This window comes from Gymnoscopelus microlampas, assembly GCF_963454915.1.
Source record: "Gymnoscopelus microlampas genome assembly, chromosome: 8".
NCBI classification, from domain to species: Eukaryota; Metazoa; Chordata; class Actinopteri; order Myctophiformes; family Myctophidae; genus Gymnoscopelus; species Gymnoscopelus microlampas.
Window position 1 is genome coordinate 30,883,440 of NC_139945.1, and position 25,338 is coordinate 30,908,777.

Genomic DNA, 25,338 nt, shown 5'->3' on the forward strand with positions numbered 1-25,338 from the left:
AAGCAAGAACAGGATGAATAATCTCTTTAGAATTTACATTTTATTCATTTTGCTGACAGTTTTATCCTGGACAGGGGGTTTCTGTGTCTTGTGTATGAACACTTATAAAATATCTTTCTAGTCGCTTGAATCGCTGTACTTTGATCACGCTGGTTAGCGTTGGTGGGGAGACGTTGATGGGGAGAACGCTTCGTTTATTTCGCCCTGTTCGCCTAGATTGCGCTGCTCGATGCAACTTCGCGGCAAGTCGCGTCTTTGCGTCGTCTTTGTATGTAATCGCGCCGCTCGAACAAATGTTTTATCTTTGGGTCGGAACGCACCTTTAGACTGGCCATTGACAAACACACAGAGACTGTTGCAGGGACTGACCACACATTTAATACATTAGACTTAAAGTCGCACAAGGATTATGATAAATACTCTGCCGACATAAGATCTGCCACAACCGTTAACAAGCACACATACTGTAGAAAAAGGCTTAAATCATATTATGGTTATGAATGTTCTAATATATTGTAATAATAGTGTTATCCATTACATTAAAGTGAAAACTGCTTCACCAAATGAAAATCTGCTCAAAAATTTTAGGCCAACCCCTTACATCAACTGACCAACAACATTATACCTGACCCCAAACATGTTCTGAACACTGAATATGAAACCGAAGGGTTAGACTGAAGCACTCTTTTGCATACCAGACTATCTATCCATATTCATACTCTCACAGATATATACAGTATATACACACAGTATGCTGTATATATATTGTATAATATATTGGACCTATGTCCTATATATTCATGCTCTCTTCCTTTCAGTCCTCTTCCTGCAGTTGTGCCTATATTTATATCTGGATCTTGTTACTGCTCGTGGTATCATCCGGATATGATCCTATATGATCTTTTTCAGTATTTTTATTCTCATTATACCAAGAGCCCTTTAGATGACTGAACCGCATAGATCCTTAGTTTATTGTCATGCCATGTTTACCTTTTTTCCGTTTAAACGTTTCTTTCCCTCTTCCTCCCTTTAGGTTTCGGGTCACTCCTTAGCAGTGAGAGCTCTTGACAGTGGCATCCCACCCATGTCCTCCACCGTTATGGTCAACATTGACATTTCTGACATAAATGACAACCCGCCCACCTTCTCCCCGGTCAACCTCACCACCGTGATACAGGTAAACCCTAAAAACTTTGTATTTCCAATTTCAGTTTTGTTTCGTTTTTGAGAAGGCTTAGATTTAATTTAGTTTTTATACATTTTTGTGTTAGTTCTTTATTGTGATAATAGGGTAGTCAGGGCCAGGGACGAGATTCAAAATGCTCAGAAATCTAGCGAAAATAGAAGACCTACAAGCTCGCAATGTGTCGTTGTGATCTTGTAGATCAGCTATTTTTAAAGAAGAATATTGAATACTGAGTCTTACTGACCAATACTAAAACTAAGGACATTTTCTCTCAGATTTTAGTTTTTGTTAGTTCTGAAAACACACAATACAGTTTTATTGTCTCCGCCAGGCCGAAAGGCATGGCGAGAGAGTATGTTTTACCCCCTGTCCGTCCGTCCGTGTGTGTGTGTGTGTGTGTGTCCGTCCGTGTGTCATTCTGTCATTTTGTGGACAGCTAATCTCTGGCACCGTTGGCTTGATTGCAGCGAAACTGTGCACACACACTCCCTGGATGCCAGAGCAGAACCTCTGCTCCAAATTTTTCACATGGGCCTTTTATAGCGCCACCGGAAGGCAAATTTGTGCAAAACCCATTTTTGAACAGTACTCCTACAGATTTTGCCCAAAAATCCCCCAAATCGGTACACAGTATCTCTATAGTCATTAAAAGAAACGTCTAATTTCAGATTTTTCATATTCCATCCTGATTGGCAAAAATTGTCTTTCAAAGTTTGCAGGAGTACTCCGTTTCGAACAAAATGCCTCAAATCATGAACACAGCATGCAATTTCCGTAAAATTTTGCTCACGCATTCCCATTAGGCCGAGGAAGAAATGCCATTTGAAAATGTTCAAATCAGCCTCATGGTGGCGCTGTAACAGGCCGATTCGGGTTTTTACCTATAACTGCACTGATCAGTGTAAAACTTTGTATGCACACTCTCTAGAGGCCAAGGAAAAACCTTTGCCCTGCATTTTTCACATTTGCATTTTATAGCGCCACCAGGAGGCAGACTTATGTAAAACACATTTTTTGATATTAAGCCTTCAGATTTGATCCAAATTTCACCTAAATCGGTACACATGATCTCTATAGGCATGTGATCAAGGCGGATTTGTTTGATTTTTCATATTCCATCCTGATTGGCTAACATTGACATGTAATGTTTGCAGGAGTGGCCCGTTTTGAACAAAATGGCGCAAATCATGAACGCAGCGTCCGATTGCAGTGAAACTTTGAATGCACATTTGCACTACGTTGAGGAACAAATGCCACCCTTGTAACATTGGCCTGTTATAGCGCCACCAGCAGGTCAAATTTAGCAAAACACATTTTTACAACAACATTTCTCAAATCATGCATGCAGTGTCCGATTGCTGTGCACGGCCAAGGAATAAATGGCACCCTTTTCACATTGGCCTATTATAGCGCCACCAGGAGGCCATAATAACCTACCTGACCTGGCGGAGACTTGTGCTCCGAGGAGCACTTTTTCTAGTTTAGTTATCTTTTTTTTTTTTTTGCAAAGCCTTGTTTTTACTTTTATTTCAGTTAGCTAAAATGTTTTCTTTTTCAATTCTAGTTTTCGTTATTTCGGTAGTTTTACTTAACTATTATAAACCTGCTGAGGTCTCTGACAGCTGACGAGCTTCATGTCAGAAATGTAAACATTAGGGGGCACGGTGGCACAGTCGGTAGCGCTGTCGCCTCACAGCTAGAAGGTCCTGGGTTTGGGGACGCTGTGGGCGCTGGGGGCGTGTCTTCTCCTCCGCGTCATCAGCGCCTACAGTATACCCTAGGTGGGGTTGGCAAAAGGGCATACTCTGTGTGGAGTTTGCATGTTCTCCCCGTGTCTCCTAGGGTAGTTAATACCCTCACAAAAACATGTAGTAATCCTGGTCGCTATACCGCTTCCCCCATGACAGCCGGGGCCTGATGGAGGGGAAAGGAACTGGTTGGAATAAAGTGTTCCTTCCACGCACTACGTCCAACCAGGGAAACTCCCCCGTCAGGTGACAAGAAGGTCAGTTGGCTCTCATGCATTGAAGGAGGCATGAGCTCGGCTCTGCGCTCCCTACGCTGGCGGGGGGAGTGTAAAAAAGTGTGAAAAAGGGTTACAAAATCGTGGTATTGAAAAAAAAAAGAAATGTAAACACTACAAAGTATTGTTTCATTGGTTTCACCTGCATGTACTGCACCCTGCAGCAGTTGCCCTACTACTCTACATGACATACATATTCAGAATTTCTACCACCTCTGGTTCGCCATTCTTGGCACAACATCCTTAACAGCCGCTGCATATGGTGACACTCAGCAGACCGACATTTGCACTAACATGACCACACAGTCATAACAGACAGTGGCTGTTCTTCCTCCCTCTGCTCTCTCAGGAGAACAAGCCGATTGGAACCAGCATCGTACAGCTCTCTGTCATTGACCAGGACTCCTCCCATAATGGCCCACCCTTCGACTTCCGCATCCTGTCTGGAAATGAAGGCGGCGAATTCATGCTGGAGCAAGACGGGACACTTTTAGCCAACCAGGTTTTTAGGAGGGACCTGGCTACCGAATATGTTATTCAGATCCAGGTGAGAAATTGCGTGGCTGTGTATTTATGTTATGCTGTATGTGTATGTATGTCTGTTGCCTCAAAAGTAGACGAATCACAGCTGATGCCGACCACCTCCAGCCTTGATAGCCTGATATGCCTGGTGGGGTAAAAGTGAAAGTTACAAAGAGCATGACATTTTAATCATAGTTCAAAATGTATGTTTTAAGCAAACCACTTAGTTACACCAACATTGTTCTTGTGAAGCACTTTTGTTCTTATTATTAAGAGTACAAGTATTCATAAAGATTGCTATCCCCATTTGGCCAAATGAGGCGTAGTAGACCATCACCACACTAGGACATGTACACTAGCAGCCAGCCTGTATAGAGCAGTACGCCACTGCAGCATTGTTCACAAATTACACACATAATAACTTACTATCTATAGCTAAACATTGGACTGGGAGGCCACACCATTATTAGACTTTGTCTTGTTACTTTCTACATTCTATGAGCACAGACAGGTTGTGTTCATGCCGTCATCCCTTCTGTCTGTGCATGTGTAAGTCTGCGCTTATGTTTGTACAGCTGTCCATGAACATTCCTTCGCAAATGTTCAAAATAGACTCTATGAAACAAAACTTGAATGATCAGTGAGTGCACAACTCCATGACTTTTAGCCAGTTGGACCTAAAACTTAAGACCTCACTGCCTTGTTTGTTAATGTGAACAGCTGGATTCTCTCCATGGAACATAGTGTATACAGACAGTGCATAGTGCATACAAACACTGCCTGGTCTGTGTAATATTTCTAATAGGCATTTCTGTATGCATTCATTTCCTACATGTTGTTCAGTTGGGTTGTCAAATGATACTGGGATTCAGAAACCAGAATTGAGTACTCTAGCCATGTTTGGAAGGAATATATATATATATATGTTTTGTTAACTTTCAACTCACTTCTCAACTCACTTTACCTTTTTCCTCTCTGTTTGGCAAGTCTCCCTCAGGGAATGCTTTTTGTTGTGCTCACACTAAGTAACCAAGTCTCTCGACTGAACTGTGTTGAAAAATCTTTTGATGGGCTCTACGTTGCCTAAATTATGTTATTATATTTTGAGTGTAAACAGCTTTTTGGTCTTAGATGGGGACGTGGAGCAATGCAAAGAATCTTCCATATGAACGTGCCTTTGACCTTTAGGCAAAAATGAGGAACAACTGTGATCCACACATATCAGGGATTTACACACCCCTTTGTGAATTGCACGTCGGATTTTGCATAGAGAAAATACACCCTCGTTTAGACATTTTATTTACACCCATATGTACACTGATATTTACGACCAGCTTAGTGAATCGGGTCCACTTTCCTCCTTTTCTCCCCCTCCCCTCTTCCTCAGGTGAGGGACTCTGGTAAGCCTCGTCTCTCCTCCACCTCCACGTTGAAGGTGCGTGTGATCGAGGAGAGCCTCCACCGGCCCGTGGCGCTGCCCCTCGAGGTTCACATCGTCACCATGGAGGACGAGTTCCCCGGCGGCGTGATCGGCCAACTGCACGCCACCGACGCCGACCCCTACGACGCCCTGACCTACGGCCACGCGCCGCCCGCCCAGCGCAGCCTCTTCAAGATCAGCCCACGTGACGGCAAGATCATCGCTCTGGGCGGGCTGGACGCCGGCCGCTACTCTCTCAACGCCAGCGTGAGTGACGGCCGCTTCGCCGTGCCCGTGCCCGTGAGCGTGCACGTGGAGCAGGCCTCGCCGGAGATGCTGCGCGAGGCGGTGACGGTGCGCTTCGAGAGCGTGGCGCCGCACGACTTCGTGGCCACGCACCTCAAGAGCGTGCTCAAGGTGCTGCGTCAGGCGGCCGCCTCGCAGAAGCAGGACGAGTTGCACGTGCTCAGTCTGCAGCCCGTCGGTGGCACGCAGCAGCTGGACCTGCTGGTCGCCGTGGAGACGGTGGGCGGAGGGTTTTACAAGGCGGCCTACCTGACGCAGAAGTTGAGCGCTTCGCGCCGGCAGCTGGAGGAGGTGCTGCGAGTGTCGGCCATCTTGGACAAGAACTGCTCGGGGTTGGAGTGCCGCGGGGCGCAGTGCGAACAGAGCATCGTGCTCGATTCCCACAACCTGGCAACCTACAGCACGCCACGAGTCAGCTTTGTCTCCCCTCGCTTCCACAGGACGACGCGCTGCACGTGTGCTGGTGAGGAGGGCAGAAAAAACGCACACATAACACAACTTAAAATGGTCATTACACATGCAACAGTCATATGCATATCTAACAACATGAAAATATACATGCTGATATTGTCTGACCTGTGCACTCCAGCTACCAAACACGCACATACATGCAGTATATGTTTAAATTATGCATACCGTCCCACACACACTTTCCCTCTTATTTTCTAAAACCTGAGGTTTGGATGATCTCAGCTCATTATGTGCAGTCACATCTCAGTGTCCACTGTCCTGTCTGCAATTACCATTTTATAAAATCTATTAAAAAGTTTGTTGAAGGCTTATTTTCATTTCCAACTTTCCTGAGTCTTCATCTGTCATCTCACTACCCTCCAAATCAATGTGTATGAGCATCCACTCGTATCATTATACGTGTGAGGACCAGTTTAATTTCCGGACATTTGAAAACAGGCCGTGGCATCCATATCGGGGGGAATTAGGGGCATGGTTATGATTTGGTAAAAGAAAGACATGTTAATGTTAACATGTTAAGAAATAAACTTCTGCATTGATTGATGGACCAAATGTTAATGCTAACATTTGACCAAATATTAATGCTAACATTTGACCAAATGTTAATGCTAAGTGTGTGTGTGTGTGTGTGTGTGTGTGTGTGTGTGTGTGTGTGTGTGTGTGTGTGTGTGTGTGTGTGTGTGTGTGTGTGTGTGTGTGTGTGTGTGTGTGTGTGTGTGTGTGTGTGTGTGTGTGTGCGTGCGCGCGCAGGCGCTAATACAGACAATACAGACCCTGTAGAGTTCATTACTAGGTTTAAGGCAATCTGATGAATGTATTCTCCAAGGACTTTGTCGGCAGAGTTAATGTTAACTTTTCTTTCTTCTTGTCAGTGCCTCTCTGCTGCTACTCAATATTTCATCTATATTATTCACTTGCTTGGGTGTTCCTATTCTCTTTCTTCCTTCGTCTAATTTGCTATCGTCTTTCCTGGATCACTGTCCTTACATGCTCCCTGTTCTGTCTCTCCTCGCCTCTCTCTCTCCCTCCACCCACTTTCTCACACCACACCTCTTCTCTGCCCAACACTGATCTGTCCGTCCATCCATCCATCCATCCATCCATCTCTCTCTCTTCTGCAGACGGGAGCTGTCCTCCAGCTTCGGAGCTCTGTGACGAGCAGCCCTGTCCAGGAGACATGCAGTGTGTAGGCACAGGGGCGACTAGAGGACGCTACGCATGCCAGTGTCCCCCGGGCAAGCTGGGAGAGTGTGCAGGTGTGTGTGTGTGTGTGTGTGTGTGTGTGTGTGTGTGTGTGTGTGTGTGTGTGTGTGTGTGTGTGTGTGTGTGTGTGTGTGTGTGTGTGTGTGTGTGTGTGTGTGTGTGTGTGTGTGTGTGTGAACGTGTGTGTGCGTGCACACTCGTGCATGTGTGTGTTGTTACTTACTGTAACACTTACATACGTGTTTGTGCTATATGTCTTTGAGCTGGTGCATTGAGTATTTATGAGAGAGAGAGAGAGAGAAAGAAAGAGAGAGAGAGAGAGATGATACACTTGACCTATTTGGATTGTGCTCTGTCAAATGGAACAATCATGCGTTTCTTTATAATTCAACTCCAGAGAGTTTAGATGTGACAAACTTTGCCCGCATGTGAACCTTCCCTAAATAATACACGATCAAGGGAATATCACTTTTTTTGCAGGACAGCATCGCATAGCTTCCTCCAGTACACACTAAGTGAAATAATGAGCCGGATAACTGCTAAGTAAAGCAATAAGCCACAAGAAAAAATACTTTTTTGCCATAGATTTTAGAACAGAGCTAAGGGCATTGTTAGCCAGGTACACAAAGCCTAGGTAAGCTTATTGCTTTTATTATATGAAATGGTGTCCAAATATAGTAACATGAAAATCATAGACATATCCCAATTAAATTGATTAAAGTTTCACTACAAGAATAATTTCTACATTAAAGCAGTCCCCGCAACTAACTCTACAAACAAGGAAGTAGCTATGCAAATACATGTAACGTACCGAATGGTACACATCACGGTATCTACTGTACCTTGTTTTAAAGTGATTAACTAACACATTCGTTGTTAAAGCTTGCACATATGCAGGCTGAAAATGAGCGCTGCTCTTACCTTGCCATAGGAAAAACAAATGTGCTGCTAAAGTTATAATCACTTATATACATTTTATGCTGATGACAACAAGCTAAGTGTTTGAATGTCTTTGTCTAATGTGTGTGTGTGTGTGTGTGTGTGTGTGTGTGTGTGTGTGTGTGTGTGTGTGTGTGTGTGTGTGTGTGTGTGTGTGTGTGCGTGCGCGTGCGCGTGCAGGTCATACATCTCTGAGCTTCTCCGGAAACAGCTATATCAAGTACAAGGTGTCTGAGGGAGCGAAGACGGGAGAGCTGAAGCTGGGGCTGAGGATCAGGACGCTCCAGAGCCGAGGGATCATCATGTACACCCGCGCCGACCCATGCACCATACTGAAGGTAGGGGCACCCACTCTGACCCATGCACCATACTGAAGGTAGGGGCACCCACTCTGACCCATGCACCATACTGAAGGTAGGGGCACCCACTCTGACCCATGCACTATACTGAAGGTAGGGGCACCCACTCTGACCCATGCACTATACTGAAGGAGGTAGGGGCACCCACTCTGACCCATGCACTATACTGAAGGTAGGGGCACCCACTCTGACCCATGCACTATACTGAAGGTGAATGAATGAAAATGAATTTGGTGCCGGGAACCCTAATATAAGATGTGTGCTAGTAAACTGTTATTCAATTATTTGAAATTGTTAGTTAAAAATATATATATTTTCAAGATTAAAGATATGTATATTCAATTTACAAGCACAACTATTCTCAAATAGCCGATGTACTGGGTTAAAGTGGTTAAAATTATTTAGATGCTATATTAACACATTTTACTCGGGACCCCCTGGTATCCCGTCAAGGGCCCCTGGGCCCACTTAAAGAACCACTGTGAAGGTACTAGGTGCACCAGCGCTGACCCAATGCACCGTACTGACGATAGGTGCCCAACATTCAGTCACACCGACACACACATAAAACCTGTGCAATAAACTTTAAATTCCTGAGTGTTAATTGAACCGAAATTAACCAAATGGATACATTTGTACACTTTCAGATTTACGAATGGATAAATTATCGCTGAGGATTTTATTGTACTGTAGGCAGAACCTGACTTACTATTCTCATAAACAAACATACTAAAGCCGTCACCCACAGGGAAAAACACAAACTAATGTTATCAGCAACAGCCAATGTTCCTCTGAGCTGTAAGCTATCAGCAGTGGCTAAAAATGTCTGCTGTAAATCATTTCCTTCCTTGTGTCTACTGGTAGCTGTTGGCATGAATCATTCTGCTTTGTCAAGTCTATCTACTATAACAATTTCCCCCCCCCTTTGTCACAGATTTTAGTGTCTTTCTATCATGTTTGTTTATCATATGCCATGTTCTTTGTCTTTGCCAGTACATATGTATACTGTAACTAAACCAGAGAACCCAGAGACATTTTCTCCAAGGCCATTTTAATGAACATACATCTGGGTCTTTTAGACAAAGAACTATCTATTTATCTAGTCTCTATTTTATCCATTTGAGAAATATGCCAGTGGAAAAAGACAAAACATGAACATATAACATTTTTATCTATTGAAAAGGATGGCTAGCCGATTTGTCAGTCCATCCATCACTTTGGTCACAAACAACTCGTAATGGACTGGCTGGATTGCCATGGAACTATCTGTGCATGCTCATGAAACGGATGAAACCTACTGTTTTTTTTTAATTGCCATAGCCTTTCCTCTAGCTAGTACAACCATTAGGCAACATCAGAAAATGTGCATGATGAACCCTACTGATTTTGGTGACCCGTGGCTTTCCTCCAGTCTTCTTTATTTTCATTTTAGAACTTTTTCATTTTAGTACTTTTTGTACTTGTTTTGCGGTGCAGCAATGTTCAGCTCAGCCCACTAGTGATGTGCGGGTCGGGTTTTATTTCAAATATTTCACTCGATGTCTCGCTATGGGAGAGCGCCCTCCGGCGTGATCACACAGAAGTACACCTTCATAAACTTCCAGACAATTCTATTGGCTGGACTGACCTTCCTCTGACTGGAGGTCCCGCCCTCATCCTATATCAGTCAGTGGAGGGTCATTTTCCCTAATTCAGTTTCTCTTCTCGTTCGCGATCGAGGAAGCACCTTCTCAGTCCACCTTATGAAGTCAGTACGGCGAAAGTCTCAACAGGACAGGATAATATCCCGGACCGCGAGACGCTACTGATGGTAGGTGTTGACTTTCTTTACAAAACCTGCTAGGAACTTAATACGTTCCATAGCCAAGCTTAATAAGCTAAAAAGAAAGCATAGTCTGCTTACATAGTAATCGTGATTCGAAGGACGAGTTTAATACACAATCCCTAGTCTCACCCTGATTACTAGCCACAGCTAGCCCTGAGCTAGCTGTAAAGAACAACACGCCAGTATAATATACTCGGCCCCAGTGTTTGTTTCTTTCAAGCCTAGCAGCAGGTTGCCAGAGGGAGAGCCCTGAGCTCTCCTCAGCCCCACAGACTGCTAGCCACAGTTAGCCACGAGCTAGCTAGGGAAAAACAAACATGTGAGCATAGTCCGCTCAACCCCTGTGTTTTCGTTTTTTCCCTCCTCCCTGTTCTGTTCCCTAAAGCTTAAAACGCTTAACGTGAACGTGGCCTCCACAACTCTGAGGAGCAGGACCGGGTCCAAGAGCCCCGGTCCCGCAGAAAAGAGTGCGGGACGCCACCGGGTAGTATCATAATACTACCGGCTAGCGTAGCATGTCGTCACCGAGAGCTTAACAAGCTCCCACTAGCGACACTTCTTGCAGGCTACCATGCTAACACAGGGTAAACACGACATCTTAACATCGTGTTTTTCTCCAGGGTGACTTCTCACCCACAAGCTGACACCGAGTAAACACACCAGCGTCGTCCGCTCTTAATGTGCTTTCTCCGGGTCAGCTCTGCACGCCACCAGCTAGCGCCATAAGATACCAGCTAGTTTTTTAGCATGTTGTCACCAGTGAGCTTAATAAACTCCCACTAACAACACGTGTGGCAAGCTATAGCAAACACGACAGCGTCCCTGCTTTACATTGTGGTTTTTCTCCGAGGTGGTTCTTAGCCAAGAGCTAAAACACTGAACAAACACACCAGCGTTTACACTCTTAAATGTGTCTTTTCTCTGACCAGCTTAATACGCTACCAGCTAGCTTAGTGCGTTGCCATCGGTGAAGCTTAACAAGCTCCTACCAGCAACACGTTACACACTGCGTGCTGACACAGAGTAAACACGACAGCATAACCTGCTTCACATCGTGTTTTCTCCCAGAGGTGGTTTTAGCCACGAGCTAAACACCGGGCAAACACCAGCGTAGTACGCTCCTACTGTATTCCTTCAGAGACAGCCCTGTACGCCGCCAGCTAGCATAATATGCTACCGGCTTGCTTAGCACGTTGCCATCGGTAAGCTTAGAGCTCCCACTAGCAACACGCTTTGCACACGACGTGCTATCACCGAGTAAAAACATGACAGCATCACTGCTCCACATCGTGTTTTCGTCTCTAAAGTGGCCTCGTAGCCACGAGCTAAAACCGAGCAAACACACTAGCGTTAAGCGCTCCTAGTGTTTCTCTTTCAGCTCTGCAAGCCACCAGCTAGCATCATAAACTACCAGCTGGGCAGGCTGCAGTTAGCTACACGCTAACACCGACATCGTGTTGTTTCTCTGGGACAATAAAAGCTTAGAAAGTTTTTTCTCTCATACACGACTCCCCTGTTTACAGACCTTGCCACAAACAGGCTACACGCGTGTTGTGAACAATGACCGCTGCAGTCCAGCAACGAAGGGACCCCTGTCCCTCGAAAGAGTGCGGGGTCTGCGGGAATAGAATGTCGGGTCACGACGAACACAACTCATGTGTTATTTGCCTGGGACCAACCCACGCAGCCCGAGGGCCGTGTGAGGAAGGTCCGTTCCGCATAAGCATGCGGACTAACCGAACCTAGGTTCGTCAGAAAAGCGGGCCAAACATTTCCAGTCCCTTCTACACCAAGTTAGGAAGAGGACACGGACGAGGCCCAAAAGTTACTCCGGGGTACAGAATATGTCCCCTATAACCAGGTCATTGAGCAGGCGACTGGCCAGTAAAACGAGCCTCTCCCCACGACTCATACTCGACCTCGAGTTGCCAGCGGCGTAGCCTATAGCCACAAGCCGCAGCCAGTATGAGAGAACGGTTTTAATGCCTACTCCTGTTGGCAACCAGCACTGGGGCAACAGTTGACGTGTCCTGGGCTGAGCCCTACTCTTCCGCTACCCGTGGAAGAAGGGGTTGCCACACACCTCACGTCAGAAGCCACGGCTCTGACACGAGAGCCCAAATCCATTGCGAAGCACGCGTCGCCTAAATGGCAGGCGTTCTTGCTTGCAGTTTACAGGCCAGGAGGAGCACCCTAGCCAGCCAGAGGCAGGCCTCGGGTGGCTACTCTACAAGAGTGAAATACAGGAAGGAGAGGGACATGGCTGGGACTATGTCAGGAGGAGACGGTGGACACCGCCTCCCCCTCTCTCTCTGGTGGTCCTGGAGTTCTGGTGACCGGGCGGGGCGAACACGCTCCACCGCCCGATGGAAAGGAGAATGACTTTACACACTATACATTATGTGGATAATGTTGTGTAAGTATAAACATGAGTTACGACTGTAACCCAGGTTCGCTGATACTATGACCAAGATGTCTCCTTGGCAAGACATCGGAGTGGTTATTAGAAATTGAACCCTCTACCTGTTTCTCCAATAACATTCAAACCGTTACAGCCTGAATTTCAAGGGCACGGCAAAAAGAAATGAAACAGGACAAAACCAGAACATAAGGGACACACGCTCGCTACCACAGAGGTCTCACAGACACTTCAGGGTAGCGGGGCGAATACTCGCCATGAAGAGAGGACGATTACGCCCTGTCCCCAAGGGAACGGCTCACGGTCGACTCTGTTCAACCACTATATGGCGCCACGGCACCACAATCGAGCCTAACCAGTGTTGTAGGAACCCCACTGTATGATATCGGAATGGATAAGGTGCAACACACCACAGTAGGTGCTGCACTCTATATCCAGGGATGTATACTACAGTTCGCCTCGAGACCTCCCCAGGCTAGTGGAAGCGATCTTCTCTTAAGCAGGGGACAGGCGGGCGATTTTCTACAGGAAGATAATTCTCCCTGTTAAGAAAACGAACTGTACAGGAAATACCCAGAGACCAAGCTAACAGCGGCTCTACTCGTGCTATTCCTGGTCAAAAAGAAGGGGGGGGGGCTGCGTCCGATACTGGACCTAAGTGCCCTCAATCAGTATCTAATGGCGTTCAAATTCAGGATGTTATCAAATCCATCTCTCCGCATGGTGCGTCAGAGAGACTGTTTCACATCGATAGACCTGAAAGACGCCTATTTTTATGCTCTTTTTACCCACCACACAGAAATCTCTGTTGTTAGGGTTCTGAGGTTAAAATTACGAATACACGGTGCTACCGTTTGTAACGTCCTCAGCCCAGAGTATTTGTCGAAATCACGCAGGTTGCGATTGGCCCTCTGAGGAGAGAAGGCACTCGCATAGCGTCTTACATAAGATGATGGGCTGCTACAAGCCGACTCAAGGATCAGCGGCAAGGCAGCATACTCAGAAAGTGGTGTCTCACCTACTGAAATCAAGTTTTTAGGATCAACTGCGTGTTGGTGCCTGCACAAACAGCGAATTTCACAGGCAGGACTCTGAACTCACTATTGTTCAAAGCCAGCCCGCCACTGAAAAGGATCAGTCCTTTTTGTCCTGCCTGGCACAATTTTGCACGGGCCGGAGGGTCTCCTTCAAAATGTGCATGAGAATGACAGGTATGATGGCCTCAGCCGTATCGCTAAGACGGCTGGGCAGTTGCGGTCGTGTGTTGGTCACAAAGGAATGTGTGACAGCGCTGTGTCGCTGGAGGAATCTGTGATTCCTCTCAAGACGACAGGTCTCTGCACCCGGAGATACCAGGACGGATCTGGGATCGTTTGATCGCCCCCTGGTGGATCTTTTGCCTCACTGGAAGACACGGGATGTCCGTTGTTCTTCTCAGTGGAGGGTGCGGTGCCTCTGGGTCGAAATGCACTAGTGCACAAATGGCTCGGAACTCTTTTTACGTTTTCCTCCGCTGTCCCTGTTGGCTCCCACACTCATGAGAGTAAGGGACCAGGGGCTGATGGTGATACTGGTGGCCCCAGAATGGGGTCACTGGGTGTCAGTCGAACCTGTCCTGTACGACCGCTCGTGGCTACTTCCGTTACGCAGAAACATGCTAACGCTAGTAGGGGACGAGTTAATTTGTCCATGACCAGAACATCTGACTCTCTGGGCTCAGCCCATGAGGGGATGAATCTGAGTACAGAGGGGTCACCCCAGAACGGTTTGAGATGAGGTGCGAGAAATCGCACCCTATATAGGCGTCTCGCACTGTGCCGTTCCAAACCCATGTCCATTAAATCCTTCTGCAGGACTTAGTGGATAAAGGGCAGAGCCTTTTCCACAATAAAAGTCTACTTGGAGGCTATCTCAGCCTGCCGTATTGCTTGAGACCGAGACGGTGGGTCAGCACTGCCTGATTTGTCGGTTCATGAAGGGACCAAACGTCTCTTCCCGAGCCTCTGTGTCAGATTGACAGAACAACTGTCAATCAAGACTGTGTTACTGATGGCTTCAGTGACTACTGTAGAGCTCAGTGATCTTCATGTACTGTCAGTACACGGGGAGTGTACACAGTTCAAGGAAGGGACTACAAGGGTGGTTGTCAGACCCAGACCTGGGTGTGGGCTAAAGAACCCCTTGGTACCAAGTGTCCTTGTGACCTTTTAATGCGTTTTCATCCGCCTCCTTTCGCCTCATGAGAGGATGAAAGGTTACATTGCCTTTGTCCGGTTCGGGCTTTGGAAATGTGCATTGGCAGATCTAAGGCTTTGAGAAAGTCAGATCAGCTATTTGTGTCATGGGCTCCACGGATAGTGGACTAGCCCATTGCATAACAGACACTTTCCCACTGGATTTTAGAGGCTATTCAGTTAGCCTATTACAGTGGTGGGATGCTGCCCCAGTGGGACTGTGGGCACATTCTACAAGGGAAATAGCGACATCATGGGCCCTCTTCGGGGGGGTCTCCATCTGAGATGTCTGCAGTGTGGCATGTTGGGTTAGGCCTTGACATTTGCCAGGTTCTACAGTTTGGACGTAACTGCAGCCCCTGTGGCGCATACAGTACGGTCCTTAGTGTAGCCTCCAGACACGGGGATCAAGCCCCTAGGCTGGTTACTCTGGACTTCGAGATAACAATCAGGGAGTGTATTATATCTCCCATAGCGAGACATCGAGTGAAATATTTGAAATAAAACTATAGGTTACTGGACGTAACCCCGGTTTTATGATAATATAAGCGAGATGTCTCGAAAGACACCCTTCTTGTTTACGAACGAGAAGAGAAAGGTTATCTTGAATTAGGGAAAATGACCCTCCACTGACTGATATAGGATGAGGGCGGGACCTCCAGTCAGAGGAAGGTCAGTCCAGCCAATAGAATTGTCTGGAAGTTTATGAAGGTGTACTTCTGTGTGATCACGCCGGAGGGCGCTCTCCCATAGCGAGACATCTCGCTTATATTATCATAAAACCGGGGTTACGTCCAGTAACCTATAGTTTTTTCATGACCTGCCCCGCCCCGCCCCGGAACCCAACCCGCCTCAACCCGCCCCGCGAACCCATATATAAATCTATGGCTCAACCCGCCCTGCGACCCTCGGTAAAAAAAAATCGGTAAAATCATGAAGGAAAATAATCTTCAAGTATACACTCCAAGTGTATTCAAACTGTTTTATTCTTATTATTCTTATTCTTATTAGGAATAAAGACAAAACAAGAGCATGTGATTTTTATTTGTTTTTGCGTGTGCGAGCGGCTGACCCGCTCATCCGCAGCCCTCATAATTGCCCCGCTCATCACTACAGCCCACACATCGCATACATTGCAACAATAGTCCCACATCAAAGGGAAGTTTGCCAGTTAAAAACTAAAACAAACAGTGAATTTGGTAAGGATGCAGTATTGATTTGTGGAGATGATCTCAACAAGAGATCAAATACATTTGAATGAAAGATTTATGCAGATCTGAAAAAAACTGAACCTGTGTGTGTTTATGTGCGTGTGTGTTTATGTGCGTGTGTGTGTGTGTGTGTGTGTGTGTGTGTGTGTGTGTGTGTGTGTGTGTGTGTGTGTGTGTGTGTGTGTGTGTGTGTGTGTGTGTGTGTGTGTGTGTGTGTGTGTGTGTGTGTGTGTGTGTGTTCGTGTACGTGCGTGCGTGCGAGCAGTTGGAGGATGGTAAGTTGTGGTTCCAGCTGGACTGCGTGGGCAGCGGCGGTGGCAGCGACAGCCCTGGCACCCTGGGCATCTCCGGCCGGCCCATCAATGACGGCAACTGGCACACGGTCACGCTGGAGCTCAACCGCAACTACACCAGCCTGGCGCTGGACGACAGCTACGTGGAACGCCGCAGGGGCCCACCGCGCTTCCAGCCTCTCGGCCCCGATGGAGCCATCTACTTTGGTGCACAGGTAGGCGTGAGCGTGTTTAAATGATGGGACGTGGAATTTGTCTATAATGATCATTGCGTTTATGGTTGGAGGGCTAGTCTTAGAAATAAATATAGAATGACTCTACTGTATATACTGTACGTATATACTGTATATAAATTATTCTTTTTTGCCGTTAGCAATGTTAATGTTTAAAAGAGAATTCATTAATGTCTTAGGCCCCTCACTAAATGTTGAATCAAAGCTATTTGAGAATCTTATGGATGATGTACATGAACATAGCCTGTCTTCACCGCTGTTTCTCACCATGCTGCTCCTCCACATGTCTACTTCACTTCACCCCCGCTTTCTCTTCCCTTGCCTCCTTCCTTCGCTCTCACTATCTCTCACTATTCTTCCGATTTTCTCTCTTTCTCTGCTATCCCTCTCACCACTCATCCATCCCTCTCTTCCTTTCTCACTCCCTCTGTGCCTCTCACCCCCCCCCCCCCCCCCCTCTCTCTCTCTCTCTCTCTCTGTCTTCCTTTATACCACTCTATCTTCCCACCCAACCCTCCCTCTTTCCCCAGGTGCAGCCTCCCAACTCGCGCAGCCTCACCGACTCCAAGAAGGGCCCGCAGGTGCTGGACGGCTTCCAGGGCTGCCTGGACTCGGTCATGCTCAACAACAACGAGTTGCCGCTGCAGAACAAGCGCTCACGCTACGCCGAGGTGGTGGGCCTGACGGAGCTCAAACTAGGCTGTGTGCTCTACCCAGACGCATGCCTCAAACAGCCCTGCCTCAACGGAGCCACCTGCACCAGCCTGCCATCTGGTGGTGAGTAGCGAGGAGCGCGGCCCAGGAATGAGAGAGACGTGTGGGTTGGTGAATGGATGGATTGATGTAGCCTGGGACCAGACGAATCTGCGAGTGCAAAAAAAAAATGCACTCTGCGATTTGGGTCTGGCACCGCTCCATAGAGAATCCATTTCCTGCTCCAGAAGACGTGTGTAACCAATCAGGGCCTAGTATTCGAATATGGGAGACTGTAATTGGTAGTTGGTTGTAGGTCTAACCAATTGCGTCGAGGGCCATTGTTTTGATCCCGCCCCCTGGGAAAAGAAAATTCCTCATGGAAGCACCAGACTCATATCCACGCAGTGATATAGTCTGGCTACGCCAGGCTAGGATTGATGCATGCATACATACTGTATGTCCATATACAGCACATACATACATGCACATGTACAGTAAGCATCAATGGCATTTGTCGTTGATCAGGATCATCCAACCATGGGGAACGACGAATGCCGGGTGATAATCCTCCTATAATTCCACAAACCTCCGGTGAGACCAAAATGTGGTGAGGCCAAAACTTGTTCTGCAAATTGATCAACAAGTTGATAGATTAACATTACTGTCGAGGAAAGGTGATGGTAAAGATTAGTTTCAAAGCCCGGGGGGCATCTCGTAAATGAGCAGTTGCCGAGTACAACAAACATGTGGTTTGCCTGGTTGCTTCAGGGTCACATCCCCGTCTTCGTCTTCACAGTGACACGTAGCACCATGAGTCCATTTCTCTCCCCTTTCACCCATTTTTGCTGCCTTCAAAATTAGTTCTGAGTTTATCAAGCTTTCTTTAATCAGGGGCTTTGGCTTCGGAAAACTTTGCTGTCCTCTGAGAGATCATTTGTGCTGCAGCAGCAGCACAAAGCCATGAAAGAGTAACATAGCAAACAAAAATCTCCTCATTAATAAGACACAAGTCACAACAAGTGCAGTGTGAGGACAGTGCATGAGGAGCACAGGCACACAGAAGACCATGCACTTCTATTCTAATTTAGCACACTGATGCTCAAACTTTTTTTTTTTTTTTCAAGGACCCCAAGTTTGGTATGCAAATGAACCTGTAAGGGTTTTTCAAGTAAGGAGAAAATCAACTTTCTTTGTCCCAGCAACACACTCTTGTGATCTATAGCAACAGTAATCTCAGGACATTCACCAGATCTGACATCAGACAGCACCCACTTAGAAGGTCATTGTGTACCATTTTGTTTAGTGGTGAAGCGTGGGATGGTGTATCTTCCTTAATTAACCTCTTAAAACCCATACGTTGTTGAGTGGAGTCCCTCAGGCCTCTATACAAGTGTATTTTCTGTTTTCACTCTACATTAAATGGCTGAAAATAGCCGATGGAGAAGCTTAAAACTTCGATCTGCTATTTTCTGCTAACGTTTTCCCAGGATACGGATGCTGGGGTTTAAGTGGTTAAGTTTCTTTGCTCACATGACATTCAAGGGGGTGTTAACATTTCTGTGGTTACGCTCTCACATGGCTCTCACATGGCTTGTGGCAAGTCTACTTTGGATGGTTACGACCTTATGGCTAATAATAAAATCCTTTTATGCAGAATAGCAATGGGATTTTTACTTCCGAAAACAAACTGTTGAGCTATAGTGGGCAATTAGGTCTGTTCCTGAATGCTGTAGTGGAGACCCTGGATAGATGTCAAACATGATCTGAGGTGAAGTTCACCTTCTGCCTCCTAAGGCAGGGAAAGCCAGGGAAAATCCCTGGAAAGGGCTTTCAGTTGCAAAAAAAAAAAGAAAAAACTCTAGCGGGACATTCAGAAACATTCTCACACAGATATTATGTCCTGTGTGTGTGTTTGTGTGTGTGTGTGTGAGTGTGGGCGGCTGTGCGGGTTTGAGTGTGTCTACCCATGTCCATGTGCATCACTGTCTATGCGTGCGTATGAGACTTTGCGTTCTTTCCCCTAGTATATAACTTCATCTCTAACAGGACGGGCGTACTGTTAAAGTGATTGATCGTGTCCTTTACTCTGAGGACTGAGGCCTGATAAAGTGTGTGATCAGTGCCAGCTGGCACGAGAACAAGCAAGCTGGCACGAGTACCATCTTCTGGAACTTGCTCCCTATTACGTAAATCTGTAATTAATCACTAATGAATTGGTGATTAAACCGCTAGCCAGGCTCAAAGCATCACTGTTGCTCTCACTCCCCTTTTTCCGTTTTTCTTTTCTTCATCTCCTTTGCCGGTGATACCCAGAAGGCACTCGTGTCTCTGTATCTCAGCGATTCCAAACCTATGGGCCAGAGGCCATGAGTATATTGCGTGTGGGCCCCGAAGCAAATGTCACAAAACAACGATTTTATTGATGCGATGCGAGAGTGCACACTAGACACTAGCCGACACCAACTCGGGACTCCTGAATCCCTCCACGCCCTTCTGTCTAGCATCAGGGTCTTGAGCTCTGCAGCGCTGCTAGCTCTGCAGTAGAGGTCCGTAGAGGCCTATGTGACGTCAAGTGCCATTCGTAGCATTCTTGTGTAGACACCGTCCAGGGCCTTTTCCTGCTGTGCTGTGAGCGTTCATGTCTCAGCGCTGTACAGCAGTGGTTTTCAACCCTTTTCATGTAGGGGTTCATTATTTATCCGGGATTTGAGCCACGGACCACCGTTTGATGAGATTTAGCCTCTCAGACCCAAGACTTGTTACTTCTTGGATAAGATTTTGTCCACAATTCCATGCTGTGTTGGTGTTGGTACCATAGGAGAAATAACAGGCCAACGTTGATCAAAATAACAATCCTTCTGCATTCCCTAATTGTGTAGACTTCTTGTAAATTAAGTAATGCAGATGTTTAACAATAATTCAACTCTAGAGAGAATAAAATGAAACGGGTCCATTTGGTTTCATTTTACACTCTCAAGAGTTAACTCATTCAGTGCCAAAAATATTTCTGGCTATATCACCCCTGTGCCAGAGCCAAAAATACATTGTAAAAAAAAAAGTGCTTAGGAAGCGAGATACAGCTTTTTTCAGTAAGATGTTAAACAAGAAGTGAATGGAGCAGCAAATCTTCAAACCATGATATCTTGGGTTCTGAACATTAAAAAAAAAAAAAAAAAAAAAAAAAAAAAAAAAATGATTTTTTTATTAATTTTTTATTCATGACGTCTCAGACGTCATTGGCACTCTGGGCTTATGAAAAACGTGACGTCTCAGACGTCATAGGCACTGAATGAGTTAAAGATCTATAAGGGTCCATTTGGTTACCAACTCTCCATCATTTAGCTGGGGACCACCTGGAACCCCCTCAAGGACCACTGGTGGTCCCTGGACCACTGGTTGAGAACCACTGCTGTACAGCACTACTGATTCCACTCTAGCTACGAACAGTCTTCTCCCATGTCAAATTTCCACACTCATCCCGTGCAAGGCATTCCAGGCAAGTACCCTCTGGACCCTCAGATCCTATTCAAACGAAGCAGTCCATTAAGTAGTCAATTTATTGATAATACAATTATAAAATAAATACAAAAAACAATAATGTAAAAATATACATATATATTTTTTAGATGTACTACTGATAAATAGGAACTTAAAGTATTATCCAAGCCGGAAAACGATTGATAATTAATTAAAATAAACATGCTCTGAAAATGCACGCAGCCATTCGGCTGCAGTGTTAAGTGGTCAGAAGGGTGGTGTGCCACAAATGCTTTCAAGATTTTCAAGTGGGCCCTGATCCAGAAAAGCTTGGGAGCCACTGCTGTATCTGCTTTACTTGCCTTGCTCTCTCCTTCTCTGTCCCTTCCCTGTCACCCTGCTCTACACGTATACATCTGTTTCTTGTGCCACATCTCTTCTGATCCATTTCTCATTCATTGTTCCTCTTTGCTCGACCAGCTGCACACACCTCTGTGTAATAATTGCTTTGGGTTGTTTTTCCTAGAATGATGCGGGTTCTAGACATTCAATTTGGTTGTTTTTTCTTTCAACAAACCAGACACAGGTAAATGTCATTGCTATGGGAATGCCAAGCCATCTTAAGTTACCAGGAGTTCATGCTGTTAGTAACTCAATACCGCAGCCCTGAGACTTTCTATGGCGTGGTCGTAAACCTCCACCCCAAGCAACCCCGCCACATGTTGCTTATCCTTTGTTAGAGAAGCTGAAAAGAGCATCCTGGGACGTGTCACCGGCTCCTGTTGTCATTTGTAATGACGTGTACCACCCGATAAAGGTCACAGCCGTGTGTGTGTGTGTGTGTGTGTGTGTGTGTGTGTGTGTGTGTGTGTGTGTGTGTGTGTGTGTGTGTGTGTGTGTGTGTGTGTGTGTGTGTGTGTGTGTGTGTGTGTGTGTGTTTGCGTAGGTGTGTGCCTGCTGTACAAATGCCCTGAAAGACACTGTGTAATCTCTCTGCATTTTCCTAGAAGTGTGTGTATGTGCTGTCATGTGTTTGCCTGTGACAGCCTTTTCCCCTGTACCTGTGTCTTTGTCTGTGTGTGGGAGTGTACATGTGTGCGTGTGCTGTGTGCGTGGTGCTGCTGTGTGTGTATGTGTGTGTTTTCTCTTTCTGTATGCGTGTGTAACAGAATGATTTCCCAAAGGTTTGTGTTTAGGCTGGCGGGCTCTTGTCAACCTCATGCCAAGTCTCCCTGGCACTGCTAGCAAAGCTTGAACAATACACACACACACACACACACACACACACACACACACACACACACACACACACACACACACACACACACACACACACACACACACACGCACACAGACACACACTCACACAGACGCGCACGCACACACACACACACACACACACACACACACACACACACACACACACACACACACACACACTCTCACTGAACACAAGGCTGTGTGTGGTAATCTGTGCGTTTTTGTGTCACTGCCTGTGCGTGCGTGCGTGCGTGCGTGCGTGCGTGCGTGCGTGCGTGCGTGCGTGCGTGTATGTACCATTGAGGGTCTTTCTTCTTACAAATGCATCTGTGCCACTAAATTCTTAATTAAGTCTCTTTATCACTCCCTTCATCCCCTTGGATCCTCCCTTCTTCTCTGTTCTTAAATGTTCTTATACTGCCCCTCCTCCCCCAGCAGCCACCATCACTCACTCTCGCGCTCTCCTCACTCGTCTCCTAGGTTTTGCCTGCACTTGCAACCCCAAGTACACCGGGGGGCGCTGTGAGACAGAGATAACGGCCTGTGTTCCCAACCCCTGTCAGAACAGTGGCGTGTGCAAACCCATCGGCAACGCCTTCCTCTGCAGCTGCCGAAGGGGCTTCAAGGGACTCACGTGAGTGCACATCAACATACTCTACTGTGTCTTTGTGCACATCAACATACTCTACTGTGTCTTTGTGCACGTCAACATACTCTACTGTGTCTTTGTGCACGTCAACATACTCTACTGTGTCTTTGTGCACGTCAACATACTCTACTGTGTCTTTGTGCACGTCAACATACTCTACTGTGTCTTTGTCTCTACTGTGGTGCACATATAACTCAACTATTAAAGTTGTGTTGAGTTATATGTGCAGTGATATTTTTTTGTTAAAATAAGTGTTAAATAGCTATATATTCTGATAGTAGTCAGAGTGTTATAGAGTGTTTGTTCACTAACAGTAGTTTCCCTGACTCACCAGCTCTTTAGTAAACAGAAAATGCATTTTCAGGTCATGAAACCAATTTTATCCAATTAGGAGAGAGAACTCATACAGGATACAGGATAAACAAGTGGAATTGGAAGTGATGAAACGAAAAATTGGAACTGGAACACCATAAAGGTAGAGCTGATAAATGGTTACGCTCTCCTGATAGGCTGAAATTGGCAACCCACCCGAACATGTAGTTTCTGTTCATCAAAGACCTGGAGAGACAGGGAGACCCCTGTTACTGAACAAAGACAGTAGTAATGATTACTATAATAACATAGAGCTCTATATTTTTCACATGATAATAAATTATAAATATCACTTACCCTACCTTTAACACAGGACAACCAGAGCCCAGTGTGTAGTGGAGCATTTATCCATAGTTTCCATTGATTGATTAATTGATTGATGATGATGATATTCAACAGTTTCATCTTCATCTTTTAGGAACTCACTCAGACATTGTGTACCATTGTGTATGGATAATATTCTGAGCAGTCCTCCTTCACCCTACTAATGATAGGCAGGGATTAAGCGCTCTCTCTCGCCTTACAAGCTGAAGAGTGGCAGATAGGAGTACATGAGGACAGATTGATGAAAATAAACATGCTTCACCAAATGATGTGTTGAACACAAGAGCACCAAGTAATCAGCTAACAGTTTTTTCTAGATCAGTTTTACTAGATACTAGTCACAACAGAAGAACAGTTTAAACTTGCTTGTAGCAGTTTTTAATTACTCCATCATGTCCTATTGTTAATCCTCTGTTGTTACAATTAGCTATGCTACTACCAGTACACATATAGCAGTTTTTGTCCCTGTAATAAGAGCGTGTGGTCCCTCCCTTTTTTCCCTAATAGACAGTTTGGACATTTGAGTTAGAGGCACATGAGAGAAAGCAGAGGCACGAAGCAATACTGCAACCATGTAATTTTCAATACATTTACATATGGGTGTATTTGGAGGTGACACATAATTCTTCTCTGAATATGTTCAGCATGTGTTGAATGTGTTTAAAAGTGTGCTGAAAGGAAGACAGTTGTGGGAGATGGAAAAGGGAGGCTCCAATGAGATTTAGGCTATTGGGAGTATGATAAACAGCTACTTTAAGAGTCAGCAATACTCAGGCTGTACTGTTGAATGTGACTAACATTGGCCGTGTAATTATTATTATTAGTACTATTATTTATATTATTTATTATTATTATTATCAACCTAGCCACAACAAATTAGGCCAGTGGATCAGTAGGCCCACAGTTGCTAGGCACCAACTCACTTACACTAAACATACGGTAGTGCTTTAACATTTATTAATTCGTTCGTTCGTTCATTCATTCATTCATTATACCACCATTTACTTAACCAGGGTTGGCCCGAGGCATTCGTAAACTAAATGGCTGCTTAGGGCCCTGTGGCCACCGGGGGGCAACCAAGCAAGCAAGAAATATGTAAATGTTTTATTTACATGAATGTAGGTTATCTTACTAAATTGATATGTAATGTACAATATGTAAAGCTGTGATAAAAAATACATAATAATAATAAGTGACATTGAACACACTAGTAGCTATGCACTGGTGAGGTCTGCCTGCCTGATCCGTTTTCATACACAAAAAAACAGCAATCCAAACCCCGCCAACCTGCAAACCCCCCAAAAAACACAGCAAATGTATGAAAGCCTTCTTAAGCAATTGTCTTGTGCAGAAAATATAAAACACGAAAACATGTTTCATACATACTTTTTTTTTCAATGGCGCTACAGTATATTATAAAACTGTAGAGCCATTGCCTATTTAGAAGTGACATTAAACATGTATAGCAGCTAAAACTTTAGAATTGACATTCAACTCAAACACAACAGCAGCCTATTAATTGTAGACCAGCAACCTGAAGAAAAAAAAACTTGTGTATTTGCATTAATAGTCATCCATGCCAATTTCATTCTTGGATTTAAACAATTGGAAGAACAATTTTGGAAAAATAGACACTAGGCAGGCTACTAGAATGTTACTTTTTGAAGGGCTTGTTGTCGCATTGAGGAGTAGAAGGCTATCTTGAATGAAATGTTGTGTGTATCATGCCACATACTGATCATGTGTACATTATATCTGGCAGCTGGCACCATGGAGAGAGACATGAAGAAGACATACACATTCAGTAGCCTATGTAACTTATAAATAATGTATATAAACTTAACTTTTGTCAAAGTTTGAGTCTAAATGAATGTTGTTAGATTAGTTCAAATCTTGCTCCAGCTTTCTCAGACCAT

The 25,338-nt window shown here is 45.5% G+C and overlaps 1 protein-coding gene across 2 annotated transcripts in view; it reads left to right on the forward strand.

Moving 5' to 3' along the window:
* fat3a (FAT atypical cadherin 3a) overlaps nucleotides 1-25,338 on the forward strand; it is a 238,291-nt gene that overhangs the window by 200,854 nt on the left and 12,099 nt on the right. For both annotated transcript variants that reach the window (XM_084065060.1, XM_084065061.1), the window contains exons 18-25: nucleotides 1,034-1,177; nucleotides 3,559-3,756; nucleotides 5,119-5,920; nucleotides 7,050-7,184; nucleotides 8,251-8,408; nucleotides 16,384-16,626; nucleotides 17,175-17,421; nucleotides 22,558-22,711. In XM_084065060.1, the coding sequence (XP_083921186.1) occupies nucleotides 1,034-1,177; nucleotides 3,559-3,756; nucleotides 5,119-5,920; nucleotides 7,050-7,184; nucleotides 8,251-8,408; nucleotides 16,384-16,626; nucleotides 17,175-17,421; nucleotides 22,558-22,711 (2,081 nt within the window). The remainder of the gene's footprint in view (nucleotides 1-1,033; nucleotides 1,178-3,558; nucleotides 3,757-5,118; nucleotides 5,921-7,049; nucleotides 7,185-8,250; nucleotides 8,409-16,383; nucleotides 16,627-17,174; nucleotides 17,422-22,557; nucleotides 22,712-25,338) is intronic.